The sequence below is a fragment of the Palaemon carinicauda genome, chromosome 30, assembly GCF_036898095.1.
Source record: "Palaemon carinicauda isolate YSFRI2023 chromosome 30, ASM3689809v2, whole genome shotgun sequence".
In the NCBI taxonomy this organism is placed as follows: Eukaryota; Metazoa; Arthropoda; class Malacostraca; order Decapoda; family Palaemonidae; genus Palaemon; species Palaemon carinicauda.
Window position 1 is genome coordinate 29752582 of NC_090754.1, and position 12994 is coordinate 29765575.

A 12994-nucleotide genomic window follows, 5' to 3' on the forward strand; every position below is an offset into this window, starting at 1 on the left:
ATGTTATTTCATTATTCATTTAAGTGCCTGTTGATGATTCATTGTATTTTCTGTCTAGTATTTTAGCTTCTTATGAGTTACCTTTACCAACACAATGGTTAACTGCCATTATCTTTCTTTTCAACAGAAGAGGAATTTGAACATCTGTGATGAGCTCGTGGCACTTGAAAGAGGTGTTTTCCACTGATGGGTTTGAGATGAAATAAACAAACAAAATGTAGCCAAAAATATATCAAGGCAAATACGTATATTCTAAGGTAAATCTCTTGAAAATGACAAAACATAATCATTCCAAGGGATCAAAAGATTCATAATAAACTGCTCTTACCTTGAAAGTTTGATCAGTATGATTAGCAACCAACACATTATGACATCGAATTTTATTGTGTTGAATCCCTTCCATGTTAAGGTACCATAAAGCACGAGCCAAGTAAGTTGCTGCTTCCACAAGTTCTACCTAAAAATTGTAATCACAAAAATTACATGAAAATTGGAATGTAGTGAAGAAAGTTAATGATTTTTATATTCCTTAAACACAAACCTCTCAATTTACTTATACTGTATTTTCTAAAACAATCAGTTACCTAAAAATTGGGTCACAACATTGTCCTATTAAGAGCGTAAATTGGATTGTTAATGTATGGAAACAAAATTGTATTTAAAAGTTTCGTCAAGCTAGTCTCTTGTGTATAAAGCTTGAGCTTTATACACTTTTTTTTTTAATTCACCTCACACATCATCTTATGTACACAAACAAGGCCAATTCCTTAAAACTAGCCAAGCCCTCATTTGTTTCAAATTATATAAATTTTTCTATGCATACAAAGAAATTATAAAAAAAAAAACATGATATAAAATTAAGCTATACTCTCATTATGAAATAAAACTAAGGTTTTATCTCTCAGCAATTGTTAGCTCTAATTTTATATTATGACTATTATCACTATCACTAGTCGAGCTACACCCCTATTTGGAAAAATAAAATGCTACAACCCAAGTGCTCCAAAAGGAAAAACATCCCTGTGCATAAATGAATAGAATAGTAACAAATAAACTACAAAAGAGTGAATCTAAATTGTAAAATATATCAAGATTAGTAACAATGTTCATTAAATAAGTCATATATAAACTATGAAATGTGACAAAGTATGTCAATATGTTCAACAGAAAAAGTTTTGCAATATGTTTGAACTTCTAAAACTCCACTGATTCAACTACAAGAATAGGAAGATCACTTCACAATACAGTGACCGGCTGAAAGAAAACTGTATACCTAGTACTACATATACTGTATATGGTATTGCCTTGGAAGATCTGCATGCAAAGAATGATCAGAATTATAAAAAGTTTATGCAATGTGCATATAGAACTAGCTGAACAACAGGGTTCGAGATGAAAAGATAGACCAGGTACAAGAAATTTATCGCTTTTCAAGATAAAAAATGAAGCCCAATACCACAAAAAACAACGTATTTAATCTTCTTGAAAAACCTCAAGGCCAACCTTATATTACCATATTACTTCAATTAGATGGAAGTGAAGAGATAATAAATAGAATAGGGATCTTTAGAATATAAGTACTGTATCCCTAAAACCAAATATAGGGATCAACAGAGGAAAAACTAGTTATTTACATTACTTTGTTATTTGCCTAGTTTTCTTTTACTATTTTTTTTAAATATTCAATATTTACTTTATTTCTTTTTCTGTACTGGGTTGTTTTTGCTATTGGGGCATTTTAGTAATATTCTGCTTTGTTATAACAAGAACAAAAAGATCTATCTATCATATACAATAAGAGGGTAAGAATGTAATTACCTCTTTCATATGTGCTCTTTGAGCTTGAAGATGCTTGTCCAAGGGTCCAAGAGGGAGATATTCCATGACTAGAGACAAGGGAGTCAGCGTTACACCTAAGATACTGACAATGCATTCACAATTAACAAATGCAAACTCGTTCATCATTACCAAAAGGCGATCGCTGTCACCATCATTTAACTTTGGCATCTGAAAGCAAAATCAAATAATGTCAAATTATATTTTCAATTATCAAATATTAATTTTCTTCAATGTTTTATATTGTGTTTGTGAACAAACTCTTATGCTAAAAATGCTTTGTTAAATACCTTATATTCACAAGCTTAACTTATGGATTAGGCAATATAGCTTCACACTGAGTTAAAAAAAGCCATTCAGTACAATACATTTACACGGAAAGATAATGTTATTACCAAAGTTAGGGAAGTAATACAATGCGCACCATAGATAATAACTTTCAACTATGGAATTTTCAAAGATAAGACGTGTGTGCAATAAATAAAAAAATTGAATAAGTGAAAAACAGAATACAAATGAATTAATGTCTTTTTAAAAGTGACAATAAGTAAAAATACCTGTAGGATTTTTCTATACTTATATAAGGGAATGTAGCTCACTAGTCTTAGCAATATCAGCTGATTGAAAGCAATGAAGATTAGATGGTGGACAGGGGTTAACAGTTGGATTCCAAAGTCAATTATGTTGGACTTACAAAGAAATTTTCAACTTGATAATCCACTCTTCGAATAGATTTAATTCTCATGTATAGGACTGACTTATTAGAACTTTCTGGGAATAAAATCAAATGATATATACAAATTTATTAGTATTAATAATTAATTTTTCTATACTTATGAACAATTCAAGTATGTACATTCTTAAAAAGGAAGATAATACAAATTAGCCAGAAGTGCTACACATAATTTAAAGAGAAAATCATTGAGTCTCAAGAAGCAGAAAGTCTCTTTGTGTCCAATGATACATGAGCTGTGAAAAACTAGAGTGACTGGGAGGCAGATTTTGGAATGAAAATTCATTCCAATTTTTAAAGAATTATATTTTTCCTAACAAACCAGTTGCTTGGTATTATTGTAAGTATAAATGTAGGTAAAAAGATTGACCAGCTAAAATACCCACTGATTTTCTTAAGACTAGTATGATCTGCCAGAAATTGGGTTGATGTGAATCTTAGGTATCAAAACTTGACTTTTAAAGAAATAGGGGGAATTTAGTTTATGAAACCCTCCTAAGTCATACAAAAACACACAAGCTTGGTTTATGGTTTTGGACCACAAGGCCAGTCACTGGGCCCTGGAGGCTATTCAGTGCTGAGGTGCCAATGGGGGAGAATACAACAGTTGCATTGAGAAGTAAGAGTTAGGTTGGACATTAAGATGGAGGAAAGAAAGTGAGAATGGAAGTGTAAGGCTAAAACATTCATATACCAAGACATTGAAGGGATACTGCAAGCATTCTTTGGTAATGTCTACAGCGCACTGTATGAAATGTAATGATGGCACTATCCCCTACAAGGAAAAGAGTTTAGTATGTCATATGTAAAAGAGATTGTAATCTGTAATCTTAGGCCAAGGCAATATATATATATTTCTATTTAGGAAGATCAGATGGAGTTGGAATAGAAGGGGTAGGAATGATGATGACATCGAGAGCAGAAAAGGCATTAACTGATTGGGGAGCTGTAAATAATACATTGTTATTTGCAAATTTTAAATCAAAACAGTGCAATAGGAGTATTATAGTTTGCTATGCACCAACAAACTATTCCCATGAAGAAAGGAAAGATCTTACGTGTTTAAATTTACTAAAAATCTGATAAATTTAGTTATCAATACAAAATATGCACTCCCAGCTAAAATTGGAAACAATGAAAGAAGAAATGAACAATAATTTAATAAAATTTGTATTGGATTCAGCACAAGAGATAAGTGGAAAAGTTTCTACACAAAATCAAGGAAAACTCAGAAAAGACCAAAAACCTAATAAAGAAAAGATTGGAAATGAGGGTAAAATCCTAAAGAGATAAAATAGAACTAGCAGAACTATAAAATACCATAATCAAACTAAAACCTAAGATATTCATAAACATAATCAGACCAACATAAGAGAAAACACTAAAAGAAGAAAGAAGCATCAAATTGAAGAAAAGAAAACTTAGAACAGGATGGCAACAGATGTTTGCTTCAAAGGATGAAAATGGAAATATCAACAATAGAGATGGAGAGATAAAAATTAATGAGGATTTCTATTTATAGACTATGAGAAACATTTTGTTTCTGTCTAAACTTCAGCAGTAATGAAAGCCCTTAAAAGACGAGGAATAGAAGAATCACAAGTTAGAACAACTGAAGATATCTATTGAGGAAGTATAGCAATCCTAAAACTACTTAAAGATAGCGAGAAAATTTCAAATGAGAAATTCACAACATGCCTAAAAGTTTTGAAAAATTTAGATTGAGAAAATGTAGGATTTAATATCAATGAAGAATACCTAAACAACTTTGGATTTGAAGAGGAGATAGTTCTGCTTAGTGAATCATGGGAGGAATTGCAAAAGATGATTAAAGATTTCAATAGAGCAAAAATGTAGGGGTAAAACTAAGATAATGTTCAATAAAAATGCAGAGAGACAACAAATAAGAGTTATGGACAAACCTTTAGAGACTGTTAATGAGCATATGTACTTGGACAGACAGCAAGTGTTTCCCCAGGACATGAGACCAAAATTAAAAGAAGGATAAGCATTATCATTATCATTACTAGATAAGCTACAACCCTAGTTGAAAAAGCAGGATGTTATAAGCCAAAGGGCTCTAATAGGGGAAAAATAGCCCAGTGAGGAAAGGAGATAAGGAAATAAATAAACTATATGAGAAGTTACAAACAAAGAAAAGAAAATATTCTAAGAACAATAAAAACATTAAAACAAATCTTTCATATATAAACTATAAAAAGAGACTCGTGTCAGCCTGTTCAAAATAAAAACATTTGCTGCAAGTTTGAACTTTTGATGTTCTACCAATTCAACTACCTGATTTATAAGACCATTACATCATTACACATCTTGGTAATAGCTGGAATAAAACTTCTAGAATAATGTGTAGTATTGAGCTTCATGATGGAGAAGGGGTGACTATTAAAATTAACTGCATATCTAGTATTACTAAGAGGTAGGTACTGTCAGGGAAGATCTGAATGTAAAGGATGGGATGGGATGGGATGGAGAGCTTTTGGAAAACAAAATGATATTATGAAACGTAAAATGCCACTTTCTTTAAAAGAAAAGTATTTAATGAGATGATCCTACCAGTTTTCCCTTATGCTTTACAAAACTTGAGCCTTACTAAAACCTCAGAACATAAGCTAGTTATAAGCCATAGAACTATGGAAAGAATAATGATGGAAGTAACACTTAAGAGACAGAAAAGGAGCAACACGGATACAACAGCTAACTAAAGTAGAGGATATTCTAACAACATATAAGAAAAAGAAATGAACATGGGCAGGATATTCAATGAGAATAACATACGATAGATAGACATTAACAATAACAGAATGAGTACATAGAGATTGCAAAGGAAGCAGGAGAAGGAAGAGAAGATACCATTAACAATATTAATAATTTTATTATTTGGATGAGATATCATCTTGATTGGCTGACTCAGAGATGCTAGTTGTCCAAATGGTTTGGTGCTGGACCCAATTATTTTTCTTGAATTCCATTCAAACTTTGTTGAGAAACTAGATGTTTAGTGTAATTTCATTAGTTTTTTAATGGGCTTAAACAGTTACTTTATTTAAGCAGCTGTTAACACTGCAGTTGCAAGAGGACAAATGAGGTACTTAGTCTATATGGATTAGTACATACCAACGGTTTGTTTACATATTATTTGGGTTGTTTATTCCCTTAGGATGAATACACATTTCAACATATTCCTGGAACTTTCTGACTTACCCTCGAGTATGTATGTATGTATGTATGTATGTATGTATGTATATATATATATATATATATATATATATATATATATATATATATATATATATATATATATATATATATATATATATATATATATATATATATATATATATATATATATGAAACTATCTAAAACATGATTTTATATTTCATTTCTATAAAATATAACTACATGGAAAACTATAAAAATACATTTTAAAAAGCATCTATTACAACAGAATGAATGAAAAAAAACTTTTAATAATTCACTGAAAAGGGATACAAGCAGGTATTCAGTAAAAACTTTATCATCATCATTAGTCTCATATTAAAGTTTATGTCAGTTTTTTGCTATATGAGGTAATATATTAAATGAGGAATGTACATTTCCTTATGCCATGGGCATTTCATCTAAGAACTCTCATCAGGCCTGAGCTTGTCCATTCCCTAAATAAGATTCTCAAGCTCAAAATTGGCAGATCTCACTGAAAATACATGAGCGAAGAGGGTAACAAATATATCAAAATCTATTCTTACCTTAAGGGGACTTAACACTGGAAATGAGCAGTAATCTTTCGAGCATGTATTTACAAAAAGTAGATATTGTAAATTGCCATAGATTATGTACATCAGCACTGCACCAATTTTAGTGATATCTTAATTTTAAATAATAAATAGGACTCCTTTGAATCTGGTAACTATAAAATTAACTATTCCATCGAGTCAATACAAATGATACAGTACTATAATAAAATTATAAATTCACAAGAAGCATAAATCTACCATAAATTCTAAATAAATGCTTAAAACCCAAATAAAGAATTACTGTATTACTTACTTTCACAGCAACATCAATGTTATCTTTTGTACTCCACTGAGATATATATACATTTGAGAATTTTCCTCTGATGATTTTGCTTTCAGATGACGTCAAATGATCCATACTTATCACCTGTAAGGTTTACAAAAATATAAAGTAATTTTCATGTTATTTGCAGGACTATTTATACTACAAGTTTGGATTTACAAGGTACACTGAATTATATCCAATGGCAACCAGGAAAGTAGATCACACCAGACAAGTTAAAGAATTATCTGACTCGTACTGTGGAAGAGTGATTTTTATGAATATTACTTTAATTTGTTGAGAGAGAGAGAGAGAGAGAGAGAGAGAGAGAGAGAGAGAGAGAGAGAGAGAGAGAGAGAGAGAGAGAGAGAGAGAGAGAGAGTATAATTAGTTTAATGGTTGTTTGTAATGGGAAAGACTGACAGTTGTTTGTTTAAATTTTCTATGTAGATTAGGATGGTAGTGAAAGTCCTAAGTGGTTGCTTTTTTTATTCTCACTGCAGCAAGAGTGGATAACTTTGAACGATGTACACTATTTATTTATCAAGATCAGCATTATAAGTGTTTTGTTTATCTATAAGTAAGTATTATTCATTTATATTGCGGTGGCTATGAATGTTAAAATCAGTATATTATCTATTTTTCATTGTGGTGTGATAGCTTAGTTTGCTAGGAGTGTTCATTACTAATTTTTGTATTTTCATTTTCATGCCATCATTCCTCCTTTGGAGATCCTGATAATAAATGCGATTAAATGTTGACCCATATTATATAAAGACTTGAAATGATCTAATCTCAGAGGATTTCAATGCAATTGGTGATACCCCAGCCTGGAAAAAGAATTTTCTCTTTCTTGAGTGATTATGATGTTTATGATGATAATAATGAATTGGCTAAGAATCATGTAATTGATTGCTAGGTTGAATTGACAGCATTGCCATCTGCCATAGAGATGAGGCAGTGTAATTTAGACATTTCAGTCTTGTGGGGATAATGGTTTCCACACACACACACATATATATATATATATATATATATATATATATATATATATATATATATATATATACATACAGTATACTGTAGATAGATAGATGGATATATAGATAAATAAATATATATATATATATATATATATATATATATATAAATGCATACATACATACATATATATATATATATATATATATATATATATATATATATATATATATACAGTAGGGTCCCGAATTATGCGAGAATTTGGTCGATTAATGAGCTCGTGTAAATGGAAAATCGCGAATTTCGAAACACAACTAACAGAAATAATTCCATTGCGGCCATGGCAACCAGCAATTTGCCTATTCAAATGTGTTTACTACCCATTTCCAATACTTTCTTTGTACTATACTGTATTTCTTTATAATATCAAATTGTTTTTGTAAGTAAATAAAACATTTAATATACTTTAAAGTTCTAATAACTTGAAAAATGGTTAAAATTACAACCAGGATAGGTGCAAACACCATATATTTCCCGTTATAACACAACCCAAAATACAGACAAATTTTAATGTTTGTCATATCTATTGTATAATACAACTGGTGAATAGCAAAACCATCACTCTATAGACTAGCTTGTATGATTGAAAATCCAGAATTATCAAAATAAAGGCAATTTTATATCATGCGTTTCCTAAACACGCTAAAAAGCACAATAGAAAACGACAACCAAAGTTTTGTTTACGTTTATCTCTGATCACAACGAAGAAACAGACGCATTTATACATCTGTGTTTTTGAATTGACAGCAATTTTACCAAGTATAGATTATATGTTGAATTTGTTATTACCAATGTTCTAATTATTTTTTATTAGAACTTTCAAATAAATGAAATGAATGCCATTTATGAAATGTTTTTCTTTATGATGCCGCCTGAAACGGAAACCTTCCATTTGTTTACGCTCCATCTTCGATCATAATAAACAAACGAATGCATTAAACACACATGATCTAAGTCATAACTAATGATATTACAAACATTTAGTAAACATTATGTTATTACAAATATTTTACTTACCGTATCCATATAAATTCCTAAATTCGTAGCAAAGCTGGAAATTTTTTTTCCTTATGCGTTTAATCCACAATAGCAAACTGCCGCTAATGACAGTGATAACTTACGATAATTCTAAACTGTTACGAAAGATAATTGTCCTTTCCATATCCAAAATACTTTTCCTAACTTCAGTTATAAGTCAACTTGTACCCACCTCATTTATGGATCCATATGCAAAAAAGGTAAAAGAAGAAAGTACTAGGCCTATTTTTAAAGTCACCGAACAATTAGGTTACCGCTATAACGTTCGATGTGAGAGAGAGAGAGAGAGAGAGAGAGAGAGAGAGAGAGAGAGAGAGAGAGAGAGAGAGAGAGAGAGAGGGATGGTTTTAAAGTACTAAACAATAAATATGATAGGTTATAACACATTGGTGTTTATGTAATATTAACTGTATAGATGGTTTGAATAAGTTAAGAAATGGTGTAAACAATTCTTTGTTATTGTATTCGCGCGGAAGCTAGACATCAGCTGATGTGATCACAGCCAAAAGTAAAACAAAAATAAGTTAGCAATACTCGATTTTTAAAACACACCCGAAATTTAACAACATAAGTACATGTTTTATTATAGCGCAATTGACATTTAAAGAGTAAAAATTTTCTGGAATAGAATGGAGTTTCCTAAAAAATAGTGGTTTGCGGACGAAATCGGTTACTGTATTTTAAGCTATGATTGAAATGGATGTATACACGGTATAATTTTTTCGTTTTGTATTTAATTGACACTTCAAGAAAACCGATTTTGGTTTCTTCATCTATTTGTAAGTATTGTATAACGAGAGAGAGAGAGAGAGAGAGAGAGAGAGAGAGAGAGAGAGAGAGATATTATGACGCAGAAGGTTACAGACCTAGAACAGGGGAGGATGAAAGTGGGGGGAGTGATGAGATAGGCTGGGTGGACTCGCAGGAGAGACGGTAGGAGACGGGGGAAGGGGGGATTTGGTTGCCAGTGGCTAAAAATAGATTCTGAAAGACGGTAAAGGGAAAAACGAATCCCATCGAATAAACAGAATAAGGAAAGGGAATAAGATCCAGAGGAATAATAGATATAATGGAATGAAAATGACTAGATGGTGTTAGTTGTGATAAGAATAATTTAGATATTTGAAATAAGAGTGTCTGAGGAGGTATAGAAGGAATTCGTGATAAATATAGAGGAATATCAAAGGATACAGTTAGTTTGCATTAAAGGGTTTGTTATCGTTTATCGGCAGTGAATAGCCTAAACTTCGGTAACGAGTCGTCAATATTTTGTCATATTTTAAACAGTATACATTTGATTTGCAAACATTGGTTTTGTAGAGTAGACGGTAAAATAAAATAGAGAGAGAGAGAGAGAGAGAGAGAGAGAGAGAGAGAGAGAGAGAGAGAGAGAGAGATTTCTGCCATCAAATCTCTCTCTCTCTCTCTCTCTCTCTAGATTTTATTTTACCGTCTACTCTACAAAACCAATGTTTGCAAATCAAATGTATACTGTTTAAAATATGACAAAATATTGACGACTCGTTACCGAAGTTTAGGCTATTCACTGCCGATAAACGAACCCAGTCTACTCGTGAAAACCTTGAACGCCCAGAGGGAAAAATAAGGCTTTTAAATATACTGTACTAAACAAAAATAATGCTTTAATATACCATCATTAACACTACCATTACAATTATCGTAAGGTTGGAGAAAGATAAAGATTGCCGAGAACGTAACCACATTTCTGTTTACATTTTGTCAGCTGGACTCGCACAGTTAACAGTTGATTTCATTGTTGATGTGGAAATTTATCCTTAAATAGGCTATTCATTATGAAATTATGTTAATGAAATGTAATGTTGATATTGTTTTGTAACATTTATTATAAATCACCGTATTTAGGGCTACCAATATACTTAAAAAGACAATAGATTTGATACATTTTGTAGTGCTTGACTCGCGAACTTTGAACAGCCTCGCAGATACAGAAAATTTATTTTTGAAAAATAGCGATCGCGGAAAAGGGGAATCGTGTAATTTGAACACGCTTAATTCGGGACCCTACTGTATATATATATATATATATATATGTATATGTATATAATATATATATATATATATATATATATATATATATATATATATATACATATATATATAAAATGCCATTTTCTCTAAAGAGAACATAATCATAATCAGATGGTCCTACCAGTATTAATTTATGCATCAGAAACATGGAGACTTACTAAATTATTATTATCATTATTATTAAATGCTAAGCTACAACCCTAGTTGGAAAAGCAGGATGCTATAAGCCCAAGGGGCCCAACAGGGAAAATAGCCCTGTGAGGAAAGGAAACAAGGAAAAATAAAATATTTTAAGAAGAGTAATAACATCAAAATAAATATTTTCTATATAATCGATAGAAACTTTAACAAAACAAGAGGAAGAGAAACTAGATAGAATAGTGTGCCCGAGTGTACCCTTAAGCAAGAGAACTCTAACCCAAGACAGTGGAAGACCATGGTACAGAGGCTATGGCACTACCTAAGACTAGAGAGCAATGGTTTGACTTTGGAGTGTCCTTCTCCTAAAAGAGCTGCTTACCATAGCTAAAGAGTCTCCTATACCCTTACCAAGAGGAATGTGGCCACTGAACAATTACATTGTAGTAGTTAACCCCTTGGGTGAAGAAGAATTGTTTGGTAATCTCAGTGTTGTCAGGTGTATGAGGACAGAGGAGAATCTGTAAAGAATAGGCCAGATTTTTCGGTGTCTGTAGGCAAAGGGAAAGAACCGTAACCAGAGAGAAGGATACTATGCAGTACTGTCTGGCTAGTCAAAGGACCCCATAACTCTCCAGAGGTAGTATCTCAACGAACATAGAACATGAGTCAGATACTACTCAAAGAGCTATGGAATGAATAATGAATAATGAACAAATTTAATAAACCGTAAGTTCCTGTCCAACAAATTAAGATGAGAATAAAGCAGGTGAAGACCAGACAGGAGAACAATACTCAAAACAAGGTAGAATAAAAAATTCAAAACACTTCATCAGAATAGATTGATCGCCAATAATCTTAAGACCTTCTCAATAAGCCAATTTTTTGTGAAACTGAAGAAGACACAGACCTGTGTTTCTCAAAAGTAAATTTGCTGTCAGGAATCACACCTAAAATTTCAAAAGTCATACAGAGTTAAAGAAACATTATCAATGCTATCCTTGACCAACTTACAATCATACTTTGAGTTTTGTTAAGAGTCAACTTCATGCTCCATAATTTACACCATGCACTAATTCTAGCTAGATCTCTATTAGGGGATTCAGCAATCCCAGATCTACATTCAAGAGAAAGAATTGATACAAAGAGTGTAGCATCATCTGCATATGCAACAAGCTTATTTTCTTGACCAAACCACATTCCCTGTGTATATAGTAAGAAAAGTAATGGGTCAAGAATACTACCCTGAGGGATACCAGATATCGCATTCCTATACTCACTACGGTGCCCATCAACAAGAACTCTTTGCGATCTTTTACTTAAAAATTCAATAATGAAGCTTAGAAATGACCCAACCACTCCCAACTATTTGAGGTTGAAAACAAGGGCCTCACGATTAACACTGTCAAAGGCAGCAGTAAAATCAAGGCCAATCATACAAACTTCCTGACCATAATCAAGGGATTTCTGTTGAGCATTGGAGATTGTAAGACGGGCGTCATATGCTCCAAGGCCTTTACAAAAACCAAATTGCAAACTAGGGAACAGATGATTACCTTTAGCAAACCTATTAGGATGTTTTGCCAAAAGACGTTCAAAAGTTTTAGATAATAAGGGTTATGGAAATTGGGCGGTAATCAGTAGGATTTGAGCTACCACAAACACACTTAAAAAGTGGAGTAACAATACCTATTCTCCAACAAGTGCTAAAAGCTTTTATTTTTGCTAAGTTGTGCAAAACAACAGATAACTTTGGAGCTAAGAAATCAGCAGTCTTTATAAAAAACAAAGGAAAAATATCATTTGGGTCTACACCTCCATTAGCGTCAAGGTCCATTAACAGAGCTTTAATTTCACAAGATCAAAAAGCTAAACTACTTAAGTTTAGTCTCAGGAAAACAAGGATGAGGAAGATCAAGTTTCTCATTACTCTGTTTACTGTTCAACAAACATCAGCCAAAAGGGTGGCCTTTTCCTTCGGACAGTGAGCGACAGAGCCATCTGGTTTAAGTATGTATGTATACTGTATATGTAAATATATATATATATATATATATATATAT

The 12994-nt window shown here is 31.9% G+C and overlaps 1 protein-coding gene across 1 annotated transcript in view; it reads right to left on the minus strand.

Moving 5' to 3' along the window:
- hop (tyrosine-protein kinase hopscotch) overlaps positions 1 to 12994 on the minus strand; it is a 243615-nt gene that overhangs the window by 161900 nt on the left and 68721 nt on the right. Inside the window, exons 10-12 of the mRNA XM_068353566.1 lie at positions 6636 to 6749; positions 1819 to 2007; positions 329 to 457 (exon numbers count right to left, since the gene is read on the minus strand). Of these exons, the coding sequence (XP_068209667.1) occupies positions 329 to 457; positions 1819 to 2007; positions 6636 to 6749 (432 nt within the window). The remainder of the gene's footprint in view (positions 1 to 328; positions 458 to 1818; positions 2008 to 6635; positions 6750 to 12994) is intronic.